Source organism: Stegodyphus dumicola, chromosome 3, assembly GCF_044657685.1.
Source record: "Stegodyphus dumicola isolate Sdum_Otavi_A_Nest chromosome 3, ASM4465768v1".
Lineage (NCBI taxonomy): Eukaryota > Metazoa > Arthropoda > Arachnida > Araneae > Eresidae > Stegodyphus > Stegodyphus dumicola.
Window position 1 is genome coordinate 127,763,501 of NC_140770.1, and position 23,924 is coordinate 127,787,424.

At 33.5% G+C, this 23,924-nt stretch overlaps 1 protein-coding gene across 3 annotated transcripts in view; it reads right to left on the bottom strand.

The window, feature by feature from the left end:
- LOC118202079 (C-Maf-inducing protein-like) overlaps window positions 1-23,924 on the bottom strand; it is a 171,977-nt gene that overhangs the window by 120,333 nt on the left and 27,720 nt on the right. For all 3 annotated transcript variants that reach the window (XM_085813289.1, XM_085813288.1, XM_085813287.1), the window contains exons 2-4: window positions 15,575-15,703; window positions 6,661-6,711; window positions 505-576 (exon numbers count right to left, since the gene is read on the bottom strand). In XM_085813289.1, the coding sequence (XP_085669415.1) occupies window positions 505-576; window positions 6,661-6,711; window positions 15,575-15,703 (252 nt within the window). The remainder of the gene's footprint in view (window positions 1-504; window positions 577-6,660; window positions 6,712-15,574; window positions 15,704-23,924) is intronic.

A 23,924-nucleotide genomic window follows, 5' to 3' on the forward strand; every position in this document is an offset into this window, starting at 1 on the left:
ACAATAGATATATATAGTATTAACATTTTACAAAATTTATAGCTTTATAGGTTCCACAAAATAATATCAGAGTTTTATGGATTCCATGAAACAAATATAGTTTTACGGGTTTAATAATAGTACATAATAGTTTTATGAATACAAGAGAAAAATTATATTTTTATGAGTTCCACAAAATAAAAATATAATTTTATGAGTTCTACGAAAGTAAATCATAATTTTAAGGTGTCCGTGAAAGAAAATTACTAATTCATTGTTTCCTCAAGTGGGTAATATTTGAAGAAAATTGGTTTAGATAAAATTACCTGTGCCTGGAATAAACAAAAATTAAGTGAATTATTATAAAAACTGATTCCTCTCAGTATTTGATGCAGGTTTTTTAAAACATAATAAATACACTTTTCCTGAAAGTTATCTCCAAAATGTTTTTTAAACATTTCCATTTATGTTTTTTTAAACATTTAATAATGATAATGATAAATTTCATAAAAAGACAGCTCTTACCTTCAGTTCCTTGAGCAAAATTTCGGGTCTATTGCAGGCAGCTAAAACTTTTCGGTACCTAAATGCACTTTTCTGAAATGGAATAGAAGCACTTAGATTTAAGTAATAATTACAAACATTGAATGACAGATTAATGATTTTCATTTTTAAATTATTAAAATTTAAAAAAAAATTCGAAATTTTGAAGAATTTAGAATCAAACAGTTTGAATCTAATATCGTGTGTGAAAATTATAACATTCTGCATAGTAATTGATGAACCTGCTGTATGAAAATTAATAAGTATAAATAGTTAAATAAAAGCCAAAAACAAATGGAAAAGGTATATTAAGCACAAATATAAGAAATATTTTCCAAATTAAGCTCTAAAATGTGAGTTGGATATTCCTCGCCTAAACCTTACTTTAGGCGTGAAATATCAAAATTAAATAAATAAGTAAACGCAAAACGATTGATTATGATCCTACGATAGTTTATTCTACTGAGTAATTTATTGTATCTCTAAGCAGTTTTAAAACATAAATGGTGTCTGAGGCAGAAAGGGGACTCAGAGATGTGGCTAAGCTTGTTGTACTTATATTTTCCAATAAATGTTTGGAAAGCATTTCTAATACAAAAAATACAAAAATATTAATTAATGACTTAAAAGAATAATATTTGTAAAAATATAGAGAACCGGCGATAAATTGAAGGAATGAACTTAAAGGCGTTATAAAATGCCTCCAAATAAATATTTTCTCACAAAATACATGATCGCGCATTAAACGGTTAGGCTCCGAAGGACGCTTTAGTTTTCCTTCACATATGCCATTTTTTATAATACGTGGACACGGCTGCTTTCAAACTCGAATAAAAGGGGTAAGTTTTATCCACATATTATTCTTCATGTATTTATTTATTTGTTTTGTATTTGCAATTAGTATTTTTTCATGCATTTTGTTTGCACTGGTTGTACCATGGAACTGTGTCTTAATGAAGGACTTTTATTTCCGATATTTTCAAATCACAGTGTTCTCAAATCATCCAAATAAATTTTGATTTAAGAAAGATAGTGGTTTAACTTCTTTAGCTCCTTCTCTATAATCATCTCAAAGGAATCGTCATTTCTAGTCTTAATCGCATCTCTGTGATCTTATTTCTACAGAGATGGACACGTCTTTCATACACCATCGTTAGCGACTTGAATTGGATTAGCTTGCGAATGAGGAGAAGGCGAATACAATCGGGTACCATATTGCGAAAGTCGACGCAAGTGGACAAACAGGAAATGCTCTGCAACACCACCTTATTGCTTAACGTGCGATCATGCATTCTTCGTGAATAGTAAATATTTAGGAGTATTCTTCTCACTTCTTAAAGATTTTCCACTGGATTTGAAACACACTGTATAGTTATCATAATGGCATCTACAATTTCAATATACTGTTTTGTAGCACTGAGAAAAGATACGGCTGGGGTTCCTGACCTGGGTGGAATTCCGCTGAAATTATGGAAATTTTTCATTTTCTGAAATTTCTATAGTTCCATAGTAAATATAAAAAACATTGCTTTCAGTCAAATTTTGGTGTTTATCAATACATTTTATACATTTCCCGGTTTAATTTATAAATCACATCAAAAGGTAATCTCAGTTTAAATATATCGCTTTCGAATTTTGGAAAGGAAGAGAGGGAGAATCTTTTAGTATAATGAAAGGGGTGCATGGAGCAAAAAGGTTGAGAACCATTGAGATAAGGTACTATGGTATCATCCAGATTCCACATATCTGAAATTCTAACTGTCTCGATAGCTTCTCCTACATTTAGCAAGATTAAGCTTGTTAATACATATACGCATTTTATATTTTTTTCGTTGATTTTGGCAGTACCAAAACTGACATAGAACAATATTTAGAGGATATGAAACTAATATAATTTTAGGAGGTTATCAAATTAATTTACATGAATATGTGCAATATGCTTATTGACGAGAAATATTCCATTGTCCCAATCAGCCTCTAAAATATTTCACTTTTGCAGACGATCTTTTTTGACTTTCTGTATTATCATGAAGTTACTGTAAACTAAATTGGCAAAGATTTTGCTTCATGTATTTCATGAATGTTTATGTTATGCGTATCATAATTTTATTTTATCATTTTGCTTAAATGCAAAGTAAATTTCTAGTTAACTTTTAGTTGTACAAAAATAAGTCATATATTTGTTTTCTGGGAACGTAAATGTTCTTACTAAATTTTACATCATTTAGATTGTGATGGCAAAAAGGTTGTCTTTAGCCATCATAATTTAATTTATTTAAGTTCCAACAGATATAAATAACTTTCATTTTTTACTGTTAAAATATAAAAGAATTATCAGCTTCAAGAAAAAATCTGATAATTCAGTTAGAAAAAGTATGTTGGCATTTTGCTTCCAAAAAAAAAAAAAAAAAAAAAAAAAAAAAAAAAAAAAAAAATATTTTTTTCACTTGAGTTAAAATTCAGTGTGATAAACGAAACAAATAGAAATTTCCTCACTTGCATTACAGTAATTATGTATTTGGCGTACTGATGTGCCTAATTACATACTTTTGGAGAGCGAAAAACGTAAACTCATTATCCGCCATTTTAGAATATATAGAAATGTTATGGTCTTCTTTAGTCACGATATTTACAAGTCTGGTCTTTAATGATAATAGAAAGATAATGTTCAGAATTTTCACTCAAATTCTCGATGCGTTCACCATTCGTCATGTGGAAAACGGTTGTTGCATAATCCAATTCAGGGTACGGTATTACGACTATTATATGGTCCGCAGAGTGTACCATGGTATTGCATTATTTCAATGCTATAAAATATCATGGACAATTAATTGGAGCTTCACACACCTTTTAAAAGGTTCGCCGTGCTTATCTGAATAAGAAACTACATTAATCTGAATTAATCAAGGCTACTTGTTACAATCTGTCTGGTCGTCTCGATCACTGGACTAAATGCTGCATTAGTTTCCTCTGGAGTTATTCCTTTCCTGTGCTATGAATTAATGAAATTGAAACAATGTGTTAGCATAGTTATTATTCAGGCCATTACCGGACAGGGTGTAGGCCGAAATGGTTACAAAGCAGACATTTGGCGTGTCTAGAAATGCAGCCATGTCAAAATTTACTAAGGTCTGTGGAAGTCTTAAAACCTAACGATTTCGGGGCCATTAAATTAATGTTTAAAATGTAAAAAGTACTTTTTAAATGCTGTATCTAATAATCTTTTGGGAACTGTATGTCTGCATCGTAATTCCCATAACAGCCGAGCATCGAGAATGGTTTCCTTTCCTCTCCTACTACTTTCCAGAGTCCATTAATCGTGGTGCGTTGTTGCTTAGGTAAAGTTCTTTTCAGGAGACGAAAGGCAAAACAATCCATAAGTGAAACAGGCATTTCGCAGAAGTAGGTTGAAAAAGTGCATATGCAATACCTGTATCAGTCTTCATTTGTTCATGGAATGTAATAATATATTTCGAAGTATAACTTGTTTTGTCTTAATGAAACGCCACGTTTTGAAAGTTATTGGGATAAAGAAATAGAATTTCTTTTATAAATATCGGACATAAAACTTCCTCTTGATAGTACATTGAGTTGATTTTGACATTTGTTTCCACTCTTCTTATTTTCTTATATTTCCCATTGTAAAAGAATCCTGCAACAATAAAAAGACCCTTACAGAAACTTCCTTTGCATTGGCGGAAACAAATAGTTTTCATGCAAGGTCCTACAAATTGCACTGTATTGATCCACATGCCCCGGCAGCAGTTGAAGGACATTATTCCTTTTAGCTTTTTTAATTTATAAATCTTGGTTTGTTACTTCATTTCTGTTGCTATAGATGGATTTAAAGACTTTGCAATTGATTTCTGCGTCGGCGGATTTTCCCTTTTTAGCAATGATTTAACTTAAATAGCATTACCAAAGTACGTACCTTTACCGAGATTCTTCTGGAGTCTTCTTCCCATATAGAAATATTGACTGTATTTTTTCCCTTTCCGATTAATATCGTTGCTTATTTTGTGCTGAAAAATGTTAACAGTTAGTGTCAAAGTTAGTCCAAGTTAAACGTAAAATGAGTATTCCAGTAAGCTTCTATAAAGAAATTGTAGGTGCTGGACAACTAATGCATATTTAGCAACATTTTAACTATATTGGTGATTTCAAAGGCACTTGTGTCTAACATCTTGGCAAAGTGCATTGTGCGTAAGGAAACGTCGTCTGCAAAACAATAGACATTGCCTGATAGAGAGAAGAGGATATTAATGAAGATATCTATGACAGCGAAGACAAGTATGATGAAAGTGATTGAAACTATAGAATATGAAAAAAACAATATAAAAAAATTACGTTGCAGCTGTCTGCTATTGCAAATCTTTTAAGATGGGTGAATGCAAACATGGGATAACTGTGGTTGCAGAAACTTAAAATCAAAGCAGTCGATCAATGGAAGCACAGTATGACCGGGCGAGTCAACGCTGTTTCCAGATATAAAATATACTAACACCATTAGAAACTTACCACCTGTCTGTTTCAAATAATGAAACATAATGGAAGTTAGATAAAATTTTGATTGTCATGATGTGTTTTCATTATCAGGTTGAAAAGAAAAGTCACTGACAAGTACTAAGAGACTATTTTCCCGTAGCATGTTTCTTTAATGGCCAGGTACTGCTATCTATAAGGGATGTCTCTTTCAAAATGGTAACATCCCAAAACACATGGGTTGAGTGTATCTACTATATCCATGGAGATAATGATGCCATCCATCTCTCTAGCCACTAGAATGTTCTCGTTCTCAGGAGGATGATCCTATTCCGTTGATAGTTATGTTATACTTTCTTCCATTAGGTGCTCACTTTATTCTGTTCAGTGCCCTATAATATTACTCTAAAATCAGGGAGACCAACTGATGTACTGCATTACTGTTTTTTTATTTATTCTTTTAGTATTATTTACGTTTATTTATAATAATAAAAATGTGTTTTAGCCAAAATTTCAAACTCTATAAATTGAAGAATTTTGACGTTATTACTATTTTTTCCTCACGTCTCTTTTTACTTAAGATTTAAAATATTAAATAAAATTCTTGAAAAAGATCAGATTTCTTTGCGTGAACATATTACATATTTTCCATCTGTTCGTGCATTTTTAATGTAGGATTACGTTTCTCTCTAATGGGATGATGGGAACGCAAGCATTAAGAAATTATTTAAGGTGTACGCAAATGCTTATATCTTCGAAACTACAAACGTTACAATCAATCTAAATGCATCATTATATAGACGAAAAAGCACACGAATAAAAATAAATTGGACAAAGGGTATACCCATAGTAATGTGTCGAAAATAGTGAAATTTTGACGTCGTCAAAGCTCCGTGCGCATGCGCGACCGTGTTAGAGTAGCAAGGTCGTCTGGTAGACAGTCAATGTGTTCTTGTAGTGTTTTCCGTATTTTATTTTATTACTACATACTAGAAATATAACTGCAGATATCTTAAATTATGTATCTCATTTCTCATATCATCGACCAATTTTACGTAGGGTCATTTTGAATGAATAAATGTAATAAAAAATAAAATAAAATATATTTGTATGTAAAATATTGTTTGTTTTATTTTATTTGTTCTATAACATCCTCACACCTCCATTAGTAATCTTACGCAACAAACACCAGCGACTCTTTAAATTAAAAGAGAGAGACAAAGAGCCTACCGTCAATTTTTTGGCAACAAATCATTTTCTAGTAAAATAAAAGTTGAAAATCTTAAATAAATCTTCTTTGGGCAGCAAGGTCACTAGACCTTTCACCAATCGAGCTTGTCTAGGATATAGTAGGCCGCCACAAAATATCGCAGATCTGGAGCGATATTTTGTGGTATCTGTAAAGAATCAATAGATTTCAGTTCACTGTTTTTTTCCTCGAATTCGTCAGTGCTCTGGTAAAATTAAATACAACATTTTCATCTTTCTCTTTCATTACTTTAGACCGATACGAAACACTTTTATATATTCTTCGCCTTTTTGATAGCCTCATAGATGTGTTATGGATTTAAATTTACCTCTTTTTTATGTTGATTATATATACAGATATCATAGAGGTCAGCAAAATAATTATAGAAGTAAGGAACTTATAATTACCTTCCAAAGTAAGGAATGTAACCATTGATCTCGCATATAGCAGTTTGATACCTGAAAAAGACAAAAAGGTAAAGCTTTTATAAATTACTTCATGTAACAATTTCAGTAAAATAAAAACCCAAACTAAAAATTAATTCAGAATTTAAAACAATTTGAGGAGAGAATAAAGATCTCAGACATGAGTCTCTATAGCATAGTTCATTTCGACAAAATAAATAAATAAAAAATAAAATAATATAATAAATGTAGGAAATATAGTACGAAAAGAGATTGCTTCAGGAGATTAGAATGGCTATAACAAATAATATCTTGTAAATACTCCGCATTACTTGACATAAATATCGAAAGACGCAGAAAGTGAAAAGTGAGTTAGAAAGTGATACTCAGTACCCAATGATATGTTTATTTGCTTTGCCTGCGGCATCTGTAAAGAATCAATAGATTTCAGTTCGCTGTTTTTTTCCTCGAATTCATCAGTGCTCTGGTAAACTGTTGCATTTGGTGCAAGAGATGTTTCGAAACGTATAAGGTAACTCTATATAATTTTATTATTATCATCATGTATTATTCTCACTATTTATATCACCATAAATATGAGGAACTGTCACATTTCCGTGTGTGTTGTAAGTGGTTAGCAAATTCAACTAGCTAGCAGAAAAGAAATGATTATAATCCTGATGAGGCTAAAATTTATTTTTCACATTTCATTCATCAAAAAACCTTATGTTTCGTACAGCGCAAGGATTCTCAACCGAAGAGGAATTCCTTCATGGAGGGAATTGTATAGTTTCAGGAGGAAATGCGGTCAGCGATACGTTTCCTTATTTAGTTTCTAAAAGATATTAAAAAATTACCTAAATTTAAACAAATGTGTATATATAGTACTTTAGATACGCAGCTAGAAAGATAGATGCAAAAAAACTAGTAACTTCCAGAAGTGACCATTTCTAAACACAACTTTATGGTAGAGGTTCCTAACGTCATCCTGCACCACATTCGGCCAGACATTCATCAGTTGTCTCTCCAGACCTGCGATATTTTGTGGTTGCCTACTATATCCCAGACATGCTCGATTGGTGAAAGGTCTGGTGACCTTGCTGCCCAAAGAAGAGTATCAACCAGTATGAACATGAAGACAGTCCAAAGATATGCGAGCGGTATGTGGCTTGACGTTATCTTGTTGGCCCAGGATGACATGCCATGAAGGGTAATGCAACCGGCAGTAGTATGGTATCAACATATCATTGAGCTGTTAAAGATGTACGGAGGATGACTAGAGATGACTGCTGTCATAATAAATAGCGCCCCATACCATAACACCAGGGGTTATAGCTGTATGCTTTTGTAAATCAAAGGCTGGTTGGGACCTCTGGCCCCGTCCTTTCCAGACACGAACATGGTGGTCATCTGCTTCAAAACTGAAGCGGGATTCATCATTGAATGCCAGTCTGATGGCATCCATGATGATCGGTTGCGACACCACTCCAGACGACTTCGTTGATGTTGTGGGGTCAAAGGCAAACGTCTTAAAAGGCCTGTGGGAGAGTAACCCCGCCTCGTACAAGCGCGGTGAGATGGTGGACGATAACACGGGAGTTATAGAAGTGGCTGTAGTGCGTTGAATAGTCGACACTGATACCGTTGGGGGGGGAGGTTCGGGCCTGGCGAACAATTATCCTATCTTGCCTTGCATTTGTGCTCCTTGGCCTTCCAGAGCCTTCATTTCGTCGGCAATTTCCTGGTAGCAACCATTGCAGCTAACATCTTTGCACAGCAGTGTCTGTACGCTGCAGGTGGTGGACTATTGCTCGGTATGACCACTTAGCTTCACACAACCCTACAATGCGACCACGTTCGAAGTCGTTTAGTTATCTGTAAAGTCTTCGATATCGTCGTAATAGCATCTTTAGTTGCTTCTTCACGGAATTACAGTGGCAGCAACAACAACAAAAAAAAAAAAAAAAGATAAATTTTCCGCCTCTGTTACTAGTTTTATACTTTGCGAATTGCGCACTAGAAGTATGCGCTATGATCGCAATTCCTGATTCGCCTTGAAACTTTGATCATTTGCATATTCGATCAAGATGTTTTTGCAAAGCAAATTTCGTCACGATCGCAAAATCCTTCTTTGCGCTTCGATTTTTTTTCCAAAAGAGTGTATATACATATATATTTCTTTGAGTTTTAGAAAGGATGGGGAATTATCGACTAGCATCTACGAAACGGGTCCATGGGGCAAAACGTTAGAGAATCACTGCTGTAGCCGTCCCAGTCGCCTCTTAAGTGGAGTAGATTAAAAGAGAATCACCATATTTCCCCATGCGTGCTCTAGTAGGTAGCTCAGCTAGAGGAATCACAGGTTATAACATGAGTATAAAATTACACATTTCGCATATAGTACGAAAACAGATTGCGTCAGGAGATCAGAATGGCTATAGCAAATAATATTAAACTCGGAATACTCCGTATTACTTGACATAAGTATTGAATAATGCAAAAAGTAAAAGTGATACTCAATGGCGAATGATATGGTTACGTGTTTAACTGCTGCATCTGTAAAGAATCAATAGGCTTCAAGTCGCTTGTTTCTTTGCTCGAATTGGTTTCTCCCGTCTTCTTGGCGTGCCTTCGTGGTGTGGTGGTCTGCACTCTCAGCGTGTAACTGAGAGATCCGCGGTTCGATTCGTTGCGTTGCGTTGCTAATTTTTCATCCTGCCTGCTTCCAAAAAACTTTTAGTGTTTCTGCAAGTGTTACATTTGATACAGCAGCCGTTTCGAAACGTACATGCTAAATTCGCATAATTTACTTTAAAGAATTCCCGTGGATGCTCATTTCAAATGAATTGTTTTCTTAATCTTTTATGACAACGCATCTAGCTTTCTCAATAAATTTTCATTCCTGATTTTACAAAAATTCGGATTTTTATTAAAAATGCAGAACAGAAAAGAAGAAAAAGAATTATGTTCAGTATAAAACCAGTGTCGAGAACAACCTCGTCTATTAAAACGAAAGCACTGCCATTTAATATTTTTCACGATATAAGAGAAATATGATATTTGCTTTATCTTGATCTTGACTCCGAGAAACTACAAAAAAGAAACGGAAATCAGTTCCAGCAGACTAGAAATTTTGAAAAATGCATTGGAAGAATAAAAAACTTAATAGATCAGAAAGGACTTTTGTAATACCATAATTATCTCCAAGAGAAATAATATGTCAGATTTCCTTTCCTTGCGTCATTTTTTGATTTTCCTTTACCACATCATTATAAATTACATCATCGTACTTAAATAAATGTCTTCAGTTTTTCCTGATTCTCAACCTTTCTTTAATGTCAAAATGGTAAATCTATTTTGATTTTGTAAACTAGCAGTATTTTGTAACTAAATTATGATTAATTGTTTTTAATTTCTAATCATGAGCAAAATGGCACAATTCCGGGTAATTCGTTCACTTTCACAAGTACAGTATTATTATTTACGTGGCAGTTGGTTAATTCAAGCAATCCTTCATATGACACACATCTTAAAGAACGAATCCCATTTGATAAATAGTAATGAAACATTTATTGAGTTTACTTTAACTAACACGTTATTTTTTACGTTAATTTTTTTCTGTACATTTTATTTCTTCCATCTACCCCTGCCAGAATGTAAATGAGGTTGAGTTCAAACAGCTATTGTTGAGAGTGAAAGAATAATGTAGCATGTAACTGTTGATTACTTGAGACGCTCAAATGGGCTTGGATTCTTGAGGCAAAGGAAGTTATCTTCTCTGTTGTTCGTATTTAAATATTTAAATTTTTAAGATCTTAGAAGTAGTATTAGTTAGAACTTGATTAAATTTGAGTAATATAGTATAGTATGAAATTTTCTTTAATAAATCTCTCAGCAAGCTTTACCTCTTGTTTGCATTCTTGCAGTTAAGACTTCTACTAAGCGCGAGACCAAAAATTCATCTCAGTACTATTAATCATGGGGTGAAACTGCTGAATAATGATTATTCGTCCTCGGTTCAAGCCCAGGCCAAACGGGCTGGCTGCATGAGGGGTTTTCGTGGTATTTTTTCATGTGTAGCCTAAATATGAGTCATTTTCGCTTACAAAAGCATCCTTTCCTTTAGGCAGGTAGCCTTCATGTGGGGCCCACCAGCGGCGGAGCGGTAAGTCGCTGAATACTGACCTGGGTTCGATTCCAGGCGAACGGGCTGACTACATTGGCGTTTTCGTGGTGTTTCCGATGTGTAGCATGTATACGAGCCAGTTTTCCTCTGAAAGTCCTCCAATTAAGGTATCTCCCGCGATAGGCAGATAGCCATGGCGTGCTTGACCATAATTAAATAAACCGAACCAAACCAAACCTTCGTGTTCTTTGCCATATTCAAATAACCACCCCGTTAACGAAAATTAGCCTAAGCAAGAGAAGATATTAAAATTGGCATAGTTAATAACTAATTAGTTTTAATCTTACCGACTTTCTCCGCTGAGTTAGGACACTTACCATAAAACAGAAATAATCTTCGGTTATTTAAATGGCAGGGTCTTAAAAATGTTATTATGAAAGATAGCTAATGGATATTTATCTCAATGCTTTTTTCTTGGATAATCAAGAAAACACTTTTTGAAGTTTCATTTCAACAAAACTTTCTCTCGATTTGAACAAATAATTTCGTCGAACACGTTACATATTTATGCATCATTTGGGATAGCAATGAAGGCAATCCTCTTTCTTTCATTAAATATGAATGCTAATATTCTTCACTCATGTTCAAAGCAGGCGAAAGAAAAATAGTATTGCTTATAGATTCTTTAAAATTAACTCTTGGGAATAGCCCAACAGGTACGTGCGTGTTACTCATATAAATTAATACTTTTAAGCATTCATTTTTTGTTTTCGAAATTGTTATTGTTATTGTATGGTTTTAAGAATTAAAGAACGTTGTCGGAAATAATTGTAAAATAATAATAATAATAAATAAATAATAAAATAACGTAATAAAAGAGAGGGACTATTTTAATACGAAATGTTTTTGTCATTAAAGACATTTTATTCGTATTTGTTGGTTCACTCATTTTAAGAAGTAATAAACAGTTTTGTAAAAAATTAGACTGATATTTGATATTTTGTTTTTAATTAAAAAATAAAACATTGGATAATTAACTTAATTCACTCTAAATATTAAATCGCTGTGTATTTAAATTGAACTGCATTGGAGATATATGTAAAATATAAAATTTAGCTTTCAAATAATAAATTAATAGCCCTTTAACTTCCGTTCATTGTGAAAATAATAGAAATAAATTTGTGTCCCTGCAGTTCTGATACGCACTTACTGATGAAATCTGAACCCAAAATCCTGTACATTAAACTGTCATGTGATCTGAAGTGGAATTCTGTATAAAAGGTAAGGTAACTGCGTAACTCCGCTTCTCTTCGCTCTTCCCTTCTGCTTCCAGACGCTTGTGTCGCCTTGCCGTCTTCTATACATGCAGAGTTAACTTTTCTAATTTTCGTCCTTTTAGAAGATGCAATCTGTACAAAATTGGAGGGTGCATAGCGCACCCACAGTGATAATGTGAATTATCCAAGAATAAAACTATGAATGGAGTTTACCGTTATGTGTGTTCTTCGAGTTTCATCTTGCTAATTACACAGCAAAGTCTTCAAGTTATGATGCAGTCCTCTCCGACGCCAATCCGTTGCAACTTTCCTCTACCAATTTATCTTGTGCAATAACACAGTCTTATTTCAATAAAAAGTGTGTTTTTACATCTAATGGAACACTTTTATTACACACACACTCACACACATATATATATTGCTAGCGTAATTAAGCAGAGTACTTTAAAGTAAATCGAATTATAGAAATGTTCGTTATTTTCATATACAGAGTGTGGTATTTAAGATGACTCATTTTCAAAACACGATCCAAATTTTTTCTCTGTTTATTCATCATTTATGGAAAAACCATATATTCGCGATAACTTAAATAATCTCTTAACGTTTATAGGAATTAAAGTCACAAAAACTACTTATAATTATTAAACTTCTTTAATCCACAGAGACCTGAACTCGAGGAGTAAGGATTATCTACATTCTGTGCATAATATATGTTGCAAATAATTTGAACAAAACTCACTTGTATATCCATACAAATGAAGAATAGTATATATCTGAAGTATAGAAATATATTCAAAGCAAAACATTTTTTATATCTTTAAGTGGAAATGTTATTAGTATAATATATTGCATATACAGTTTCTCCTTTGAAGAACAAGGATATGTTTTTTAAAACTTTATTTTAATGTAACGAGCATCATTTTCATCCTTTTAATGGAAAATCGTGTAACTAACCCACGATATTGCAATATAAATTTATTCATTCATTTATACCGTGCCGTTGCGAGAGGCATATTTGAAAATGAGTGTTTCTTGGAATACGTTTTAACTCCTTGAGTCTGAAAATATCTGGATTGTTCTCGCTTTATGCCTATTGCCTTGGTTGTTTCCTTTACTGGTGTGTTAATTGACTATTGACAGTCATCCAGGAGCCACCTGTTTGTTAAAACATATGTGAAAGCTAAAAGGTTGTTCATATTTTATTGCATTGCCGCTGAAATAAGCATTTAGAATATTACTGAAACAAACATTAGCAACTTTTTCTGTAGCTAGTAAAGAAATAAACAACAAAACCACGGAGCAGAAAGAGAAACCTCCGAAGTATACCGGCACACTCAATCTCAAACTACAAGTATATCATTGTCCTCCTATAGTAAATACTTATTTAGGTTCATTTGATCCTGTGTCTTTATAAGCGAAGTTTTCACTTCTCTGACAAAGTCCGGTTTTTGTTCTTGTACTTCACTAAAGGTGAAAGCAAGGCAGTTAGCAGAGTAAAAGTCAGTGTCTTGGATTTAGAAAACAGACCTCTTTCAATGCTACATCTTTGAAGTGTTCCTTATGCCAGTTAACGAATTGCTAACATCTCGAATAAAGTCTGCCTCAAAGAAAGTTAGCGCCTATTTGTATCGGTCGGAGACCACAGAATACCTGGTTGTTACATAAGTTAGTAAATGACTTTAGATGTTTAGTAGGCAGGAAAACAACCAAGCCTGGTGTCTGAGAGATGCCTTTTCTTGGCAGTGTCTTATACTGGAAGCAAATCACCTCAATTTTGTTAGCGTATCGTCTATAGATTATTCATTATTTTAGTGCTGTAAATCTTAGCTTTATTTGTAATCTACTAAAACTGGATAAATAAAGTGCTATTTAGTTTTAACCTCTTTTATGGTTGAAAGTTGATTAACAGTCAGATAGCTCACCACCATAAAAAAATATATCTGAGTGGAATACCGTTATGTATATTCGTGGGCAAAATTAAGAGAAATTGCATATTCTGTATAATTTCTGAAAACCTAATGGATAAATTTTAATGAAATTTGGTATGAATGTACATTTATAACAGAGAAAGCGGCGTACCATTCAAAAGTAATTTTATATATTCATGATTATCAGTAAAGCCCAAATTTCAGTGAAGTCCAAAATACACGTTGTCATATCGAACTAAAAATAAGTAAAATATAAGGTATGGGTCCCTCTCACACCCACACAAATCCAGCAGTGTGACGACATACTGGACAGGAGACAGTTAAGGAGTCCCTGTGGCAATCGATCCTACTCTTTTGAGGCAGTTCTCAACTCTAGGACGGTTCTCGGAGGTGGATTGCGAGATGAATTTGTTCTCCCAAGAGCATACCAGACATGCTCTATAGGATTAAGGTCAGGAGATCTAGCTGGCCAACCCCCGCGGTGAATATCCCCCCTTTCCAGGTAATTGTCGATCAGCAGAGCTCTAAGAGGATAAGCGTTTTCGTCCATCAACAGGAATCCAGGATCAACCGATTCCATGAAAAGTCGAATATAGAGCTTTATATCTCACAGCAGTGTGGGAGCCTTTGCCTAGGGTGTGTGGCCGTCCACTATAATGTCTTTCTAAAGCATTACACTTCCATCACCGCAATGATCCTTTTCTCTGATAACAGACAGATGGTATCTTGTTCAAGGCTCTCTCCAGATACAGGTATACCAAGAATGAGTGTCCAAGTTGAATCTCGATTCAGCTGTAAAATGCACGGAGATCCACTATAAATAATCAGCTGTAAAAAGCACGGAGAAAGTCTAATTTAAGGCATGTGTTGTCCGCACATTGTTAAATGTATTCTCTTGTGTGCTGCAGTGAGCGGGAGGGAAACAGCGGGTCATCTGGCATACAGCCCATTATCGTGAAGCCTTCGGGCAACTCTAGAGCGTGAAACTCGGGTTCCAGTGGCAGTCCTGGTCGCCGCACTAAAAGTGCTAGATAACGACAATTATCTATCTGTTTCCATCATCGACTCGTTCATTTTACCAGATACCTTATCAAATTTACCCAACTTTTAGATACAACTCAGTGAATGTCGTGAAGAAATACTAGCACACAAATCGCCGAAAACCCGTCGTTCGCTTGTATCCCTTCCACAATTACAGTCCCGTAGACATGCGTATATATGCTTACGTAATCAACTCTGAATATTCAATTGTCCAATAATTCTTCGGCGGAATTATCAGTGCCTCTGATTCAATAGTTTTCGAAAAAAGACATAATTTGCAAATTCTCTTAATTTTGCATACGAGTGCATTTACATGCACACAAAATAATGTTTAAATATAAATGTTTATATAAATGTTTTGATTACAACATCTATGCGTATCTGGAGGTCAAATAAAAGTCGATTTATATCCATAGCTGAATGTAACATAAACGCATATTTATTCATATTTTTGTAATATATAAATTTAAAAATGCCATTAGATGCATAAAAATAACTTTAAGAAGTTACCGCTTTTGCAAGCGGCAAAAAATAAAATATCCTACCTGCAACAGCAATGATCCATCAGGGATGACTATTCTAATGCAGAATCGGCCACATGAGTCCCATCTCGCTACAGGATATATATCCTGGATTATCCTGTACGGAATGGGATCTTCCATAAATCCGCCCGGCTGTAAAAAATAAAAATAAATTGCTGAGTAAAGTTACAAACAGGATTATGCAGAAAGGAGCTGTAAAAATAAATGGCTTTACTAAGACACCGTATTTTAACAAAATGATCAACTTAAAGGGCAGGAAAGTGTTGATGAACTTTTGCAGCTCCTTCTTAATTTTAAATGCTACATGATGGATAATTCATTCCGTTCATGGTTCATAAATATTACTTTTAACATTATTGAAATTAACTGTTATTGTAGGGTTTACTGTATCAAGAAGCTTGCATCGAAATCGTGCTGACCCTACTAAACTGGTAATAGATTTTTGTTTAGTCTGAAACAAATCTCAAAGTCGTAAGAAGGCTAAATTAGCATTTTATATTTAACTCTTAAATGAACAAAATGACACAGCATGTACGGCAGTCGAATCTCGAAAAGGTATTTAATTTTTAAAAAAACAGCAAATTAAATTTCAAATGTAGCTAACGTAGTCCGAGTTTTTGAACTCTTGAAGAAGAAATTAAGTAAGTTTAATAAAAAAAAGATACATTAATAAATATATATCAAATTCAATTAACATTCAGGAGCTAAATTTTGAAAGCTGATTTTTTAAAAACTACTCGTGCGATTTTTACAAAACTTGGTACTTTGGCATAATTTGAGTCATTGAATCGAAATATGGAAAAAAACATTGATATGCTATTTCAGAAAAAGGCCAAGATTGTTTCCAAATACCTATATTAGAACAATGCTATATATAAATCTAATATATATCCCAAGTCGCATTTTCAAGACATGAAAAACGCACTATAAATAATAACTACTATAAATATTACATTACCTCATAAAGATAGTCAGGCAACTTTTGCGCAGTCTAATCTCTTAATAAAGTGACTCCAATTCAGAAGAAATTTAAAATAAGTGTTTTTATTTGTTCGTCAGCCTTATAGTTACACAAGCAGTGTAATATTAAAAAGTCTCCACATCTTGCGAAACTAATAGACACAAGGTAAAAATAAAGTATTAAAATATGATATTAATGACAAAGCTTGCCTGTAAAACCCGCAAACCTTCGCAAGCAATTACGGCTAGTAAAGCTGATTCAAATCATTAAGATGCTGGAAGAAACAGTAGCAGAACTGGAATGTCGCTAGTTAACTGCCATGATCTCTTTTTCACAGTCAGACACTCTATACTTAAATGTATTAACTAATTTTTGTCCTGGTAGGGTCTGACGAAAGTGGAAATGATTATTTTTAACGGCCGGGAGCTTGATTTAATAACTGTTAGCCTTTCGTCACTATAAAGGCCGGAATGGTGGCTGTTTCATTATGGAAGGACCTAACAGGTGGCCACCGTTGCCTCGTGTGAAGGGACAGACAGTAGTTACAAATATGCCTTCCCCGGGTTTCGAACCCAGGCCCATGGCTACAGAAGTCAGGTTCACTAACCATTATACCGAATGGGCGGCGAAAGTGAAAATGATAGTACAGACAAAAGATAATATTACAACTGGTCAAAAAGCATAAAACTTTACAAATTCTCTTAAACTGGGTCAAATTTTTAGGCTTTCTCCTCCACCCATTCGAGTAGTTGTTTTTAATAAAGCTCAGTTCTTTCGATACTCATATTCAAGAGTACGTTTGGTGCGTTATTTGATTCAGATACAAAATCAGATTTCTGTGTGTTCAATCAGTCGGCAAAATATCTTGTATAATAGCTGTTTGCTAACAAATATCTTCATTCCGATTCCGATATCGCTGCTTGGTGAAAGGTATCCCCTTAAATAAATTGAATCAATTACAAGTTCCAGAGAGGAAAAAAAGGCTGCTGCTGAAATATTGCCTTTTGCATCTATATATAACATGTCATACTTTTACTGCGAATTTTTTGCATAGGCTTTATATTGATGGCACATGGTCATAGTCAGGGGATCTTGAATGAAAGCATCTAGTGCCTCAAAAGAGTTCAGATTAGAATGAAACACAAAAGAAGACAAACATTCATCGTCTCTGATATGTTTTAGCAAACTTCCAAAAATTTGAAATTTTTCCCCTCGAGTTCGGTAATCTTTTCTATACTTTAGGTCTGCCGTTTTAATGTATGAGTTTTAAACCCATATTTTTCTCATTTGGATCCGTGAAGTTACTTAAAATTAATGACTTCTCATTTTTAAGCGAGTAAAAGATAGAAACGCCCAGTTTCTCTACGAACATCCATTTAGCAATTTTCTTGATATACTTCCCTATCTGGGGGGATTTTTGTTCTCAAACTTTTAATTGATATCAAATTATCTCTACTCTTATACAGTTTTAAAACTCAATATATCGTAGTTTTTGACATCTAACCATTTTTATAACACAATAATTTTCTTCTCAGTTATAAAAGAGTACTATTTTCATCCTTAACAGCTTTCGTTAAAGATGGGCCTTTCATAAGAGATTTTATTATTTATAACTGAAATCGCTATTGCTTTGAAGGAAACGAAACCTTGTTACTATAACAACTTTAAAAATCTTCATTTTTACCTTTATTTGTTCATATTTAATCAATACTTATATTTTCACGAAAACACCTTTTAGCAAACACTTTTACTACTGAAGTTTGAGGTTCCGCTTGTATATGAGTTCAAAATCATTTACAAAAAATCCGATGGAGACGCTGCATGATTTCTATGTACGGCTTGTTAAATTATGCACATTTTTGATGCCCTTCATTTAAATTTATTTCCCCGAATAACTAACTCAAATAACAGATCCCTCAAGGCAAGTTGAAAACGATACTAAAAATTGTAAATTTTGAAATTAAGTATCCAGGTCAAGTTTTGTCGTACGACAGTCAAACTTCTTATAATTTGGTTTTCATAACGAATACAAAACTTTCCAATTATAAGTATTGGAACGACAGACCGCATTAAAAGTTAGATTTCATTATTCGTTGAACATTATTTTTTTTAATTGACACTGGCAAAATATTAATATTTTCGTCATATAAAACACTTCTGTAATTGGAAGTGTATAATTACGGTGAAAGATTGCTAAAGTAAAGGACGAGTTAGGGGTAAGTGCACAACTATATGTTAGCAATTCCGTATACAAAATTTCAGTGCTCTACAGCTAATCGTTTTTGAGTTATGCCAGATAAATACATACATTCATACATACATATGTACGTACAAACGTCATATAAAATCCCTTTTTAATCCATTTTACAATCCGTATTTGAAAAAGTGTCCTTTATTCTGAGCGTATGTACAGCCGTCAAGCAAAAAATCGTCGAAATGGATTCGGGTACGGTCAAAGTAAATATTCCGTTGAAATATGACATGTGAAAATTTTCCCGATTACAATACTTCCATTAAATTTTACAAGGAAGTAATAATTCGAACACGAAAATAACATTTTTAAGTTAAATAACTGAACATATATTATTTCTTATTTTATTTGATCATAATACATATTAATTAAATTGCTTATCAGTTATTACAAGGCACTTTCCAGCAGTTATCTTTCTGTTAGAAGGAGATCTAAGTAAATATCATCCTTTCAACCTCAACGTCGTCATCATTCGCCTGATATGCAACAGTATCATCATTCGCATCTATATCATTGCTCGTCGAAAGTTATAAACTAGCAAAAAGCACGCTTTTTTTCTTGTCTTGAAAGAAAGAGAGCAATTGATTAAGAAAAAAAAATTCTTGTAATTGTTTGAGAATGGTTATGAGAGCTGAAAACCAAAGTAAAATGCACGCTATTGCTAAAGTGCCAAACAGTGTGCATGCTCCGATGTTGAGAGATCTGAGAAACTATCGGTGCTAAAATTGCCCTTCCGTTTCGCAATGTTCTTACATCTATCTTTCAAATAAAGATGAGTTGTTATTCACCACCAGTTCCGTCCGCTAGACATTTATCTATTAATCCTTACTTTGGTGATATTACAGCTGGATTTATAACGCGGTTTCAAATTCGTTTTATGCAAGGAATTTCAATTTTGTCTGAATTTTTTTAATTAAAAAAAAATCTTTCCTCTCGACGAGCAAACGGATCGTTTTATACTTGAAAATGTAAATTAATTATATCATCTTTAACAGAAACTAATTTCATATAAATAAAGACACAATTTTTTATGCATATTATATTTTACATTGGTGAAAGTAAGTCGAATCATGTAAAAAAAGACCTCACCAAAGACCAAGCAGTTAAGACCGCTGGATGCTATAACTCTACCCAAGTTCGAGCCTTGGCCAACGGATTAGCTGCATGACTGGTTTTGGGGGGTTTTCTCATGTGTAAACTAAGTAAGAACCAGTTTTCCTTAAAAAGTCCATTACTAAAGCATTCCTCTCTTTAGACAGGTATTTCTTGTGTACTTTGCCACATTAAAATAGCCTAAGTTGATTATCAAAATAGGAAGCAGACGTAACGATCGTTTACGACACTTTTACGACACAGTTTCAATATAACAATCCCTCCACAAGCTGTGGTAATCCTAGTACATGATGGCTATTACCTAACACGATATCAAGAAACCGGGTTGGCAAGTAGCTATATGAATTTGATTTTTAGCATTCTTATCCCGAAGCTGAAAGCTACAATAAAAGCAAAAATAGCGTTTCCAAATGTTTTTGCATAAGAAAGTTTAAATCGTGTCAACTGTTAAAATAAAACTTTTGCCATCTAATACATCTCATTCACCCAAAGATTAAACTAAGAAATAATTTCAGCATTTAGAGTGCAAGATCCAAAGGTTTTTGACCTAATTCATTTTGAAAAGAAATAGAGAAAAAAAAATTCCTGTTACTTCTTTTTCAGTACAGCCCCCGTCGGCACATTTTTCGATGCTTTTAATTGGCATTTTTACGTCCTTCAAAAAAGTGATATGAAGATATCGGAAAGAATAACCTACCGAACAAACCTGAATGTAATAAAATCAATGATAATTAGCATAAATTTTATTTAAAGGGAAGCGCTTGTAGGATTCCAAACAATATCGTTTTCTTCAGTTGAAATTGAATGAAAAATAAATACAACAAATGTAAAGATATTTTAAGGTGATTTCCAAAAATATATCAGTTGCGGCGCCTTTTAAAATGAAGGGGAAAAGAAAAGTGAGGAAAAAAGAAGCAAAATGTAATCAGAAAAGATCTTTTAACAGATGAATGAGAATACAGGTGATTTACATGAATAAAAGACTCTTACGAATGTGAGACATAGCGTTTATATAGCCTTAAGAAAATTTAATTAACCAACTGATGATGTTTTCTGGATGTTTTTAGCAGTTGCAAAATTGAATTTGAGGTCTACAACCTAACAATGTAGGGCAATATGTGATTTATTGGTCTATTACGTAAGACTCGTGTTCCTTGATGTGAAATTTTAAAGGCCGTATTTTTTTATGAATATATATAAACCACATTGAGAAAAACTGTCTTTCTGTTTGGGGCATTTATCTTTCATTTAGTTGCAGCTGAAAAAAGCTATAGCGTTTGAATCACTTCAAGTACTTCTGCTGAAACAAAATCCACAACAATTGTCATTGGCTTTCTTATCAGTTTAAAGACGAAGACGTGTTAGCAATATGTTCCATAACTGTTAATTCGTTTTATAAGCTCATTTGAGTTCGAAGAAAAGATGGCAGTCACTTGGAGCCAGATCTAGAATGTAAGGAGGATGGTCGATTTCAAGAAACGCACATTTCTTTACTGCTTCTTTGTCTACATTAGCTGTAAGGGAATATAATTTCGAGAGTTGTCGGTCGATAAACAGCTAAAATATGGAAACCTACTTAGGTAACATGAGATCCTAGCATTTATCACTCGAATCATTTCGAAACGCTTAAGAGATTTTGAATAACATGTTTTATATTTTTGGCCCTTTTCATTCGATGATTCTATACCTTTGAACACATTATTATTGTTTTGTCTTTAGATATGATGCATAACTGTACAATCATAAAATATAAATCTCTTTTCATACAGTTTTATCAAACTTGGTTTTTCTCTGTTCATTGCTTCGGTCAAATCTTAAAATTAATATTTCACCTCCTTCTACTATTCCGACTTTTAAAATTGTTTATATATCTGTATTTGAAATAATATTTTACAGGAATTTTTTCACTTTTGATTTAATTTTTGATAATTTTATTAAGAAACAAAATTTGGATTTATTTTTATAAAATGTTTGAAAAAGTATTTAAAAAATAAAATAGGACTAGTAGCAATGGAAGATTTTAAATCTAAATTGTCAAAGAGAAATTTAGCGAATTACATGTAATCATTCTTATATATATGTCATTTCTATACTCTTAGGTCTTCTGTTCCTGGAAATTCTGCTAAGTCTTCATGCAATTCGTATACGAGAGCTCCACGGGTTTATTTTTAGTCACACGTACGAACGATATTCTAACTAAAAACATTTTAGTGCATTTAAATAAAGCGGTATAATCTTAAAAAGATTTTATTATATTTTATCCACACATTTTGGAAAATGAAAAAAGTGGAGGCGTTAAAAAAGGTATTTTCATACTGTCTGTCCTTGAAATATAAGATAGATTCAAAATTCCTTTGTAAGAATTCATTCAAACTTTACACAGTTTTGCAGTGCTATTTTAGTAATAACGCGAGGCACAAACATTGGGAACACTTTTCTGAAAGTCTAATTTTAGAATTTCGAAAAATATAAAGAGAACAAAAAGATTCTTTAGCGGCTTTCTGAATGGATTTCTGAATGAAACCTTCAAGCAACTAAATGCTGTATTTGCTCGTATCTAACACGCCTCTGCATTTAGTAACCATGGCAACGACGTAAACACGTGTTTCAGGATTTATTCGCGTTGCTATGGCAACCGCAGGTTGCCCAGGTGCTGTGCTATGGAGGAGAGGCTTATACAGCGCTATTTTATTGCTCGTTGACCGAATGGAATAGATTCAGAGATATTTTTACAGAAGAGTTGCTGTCTTGAGATAAAATTGTTTATTTCTCACTTTATTAATCTCTTTTCACATAGCAAATACGTACCAAATAAACTGAAAACTGATCTTTAGAAACAGTAATATTTAAAAAATAATTAAGAAAGGAAAAAGAAGTAAAAGAATTAAGTGAAAAAAACTGCATGTATTAGGAAGAAATGAATTCAGGTATTATAGGTTTGGTTTATTCGATTATGGAAAAGCACTCAAAGGCTATTATTTCCTTTGGGAAAGGGACGCCTTCAATGACCTTTCTAAGGGAAACTGACTCGTACACATGTTACACATGAAAACTCCCATGCAGGCAGTCCATTCGCCGAGATTCGAACCCTAGGCCTAACTAGCGTGTTCAGTGACCACTCGGGCATTGGTGGGCCATTCAGGTATTCTAACCGAATAAATCCGATAGTCGAACAAAATCAAAAAGCAAGAGTCAGCCTGGAACCAAGAAGACAGTTCAAAAGCTGGTTTCAGTTGTATACTGCTATTTTCTTCTATATAGGTACCTGCCTCAAAAATAATAATTTAATCAAATTGTTACTTCCTTGATTGTACGCCTTTATTACTGGACAAGTCTTGTCTACATTATAACAATATCCTCAGCTTTTTGTATCTCAATAAACATTTCACTTCTTTATCTAACTGGAACATTGGAAGCTAGGGAAGCACCTATACAACTACTGCGAGAAAAACTAGAGCTCCTGTGTAATCTACATTATGCAGTAAATTATCAACCTATATAATTACCATACCTCCACCAAAAGCTGTCATATATAATATCAAGACTTATGCTAAGAAATCAGCATATGAAACTCCTGCATACCAACTGCTACACAGATAATTCGAAATTTGATAACAAAATCGATAACGTTCGTGTACCTTTACTGCAACAATGCAGTAATGCACAAATGGAAATGCCATTCATTATATCAAGGAAACTATTAGTTTGACTAACTGCAATTGTTCTTCGAATTTAATATTCATTCAAACTGCCTACTACAGTTAACGCCTTAGCAGGTTCTAGACAACATCACCAGTTGTGCAATAAATATACAACTTGCTAAGTAAATAAAAACATATCTCAAGTGGATCAAAAATCCATATGGGGCTAGAAGACAAACGTACAAGCGGATTCTCTCACTTACTAAGCTGAAAATAATACAAATATCGTTCATATATTAATATCCAGTAACCAAAATGACACGCAATTCTTCCCTAAAGGGTTCTTGGCAAAATTAATGAGACACTGTAGATCACGTAAGCTGTATC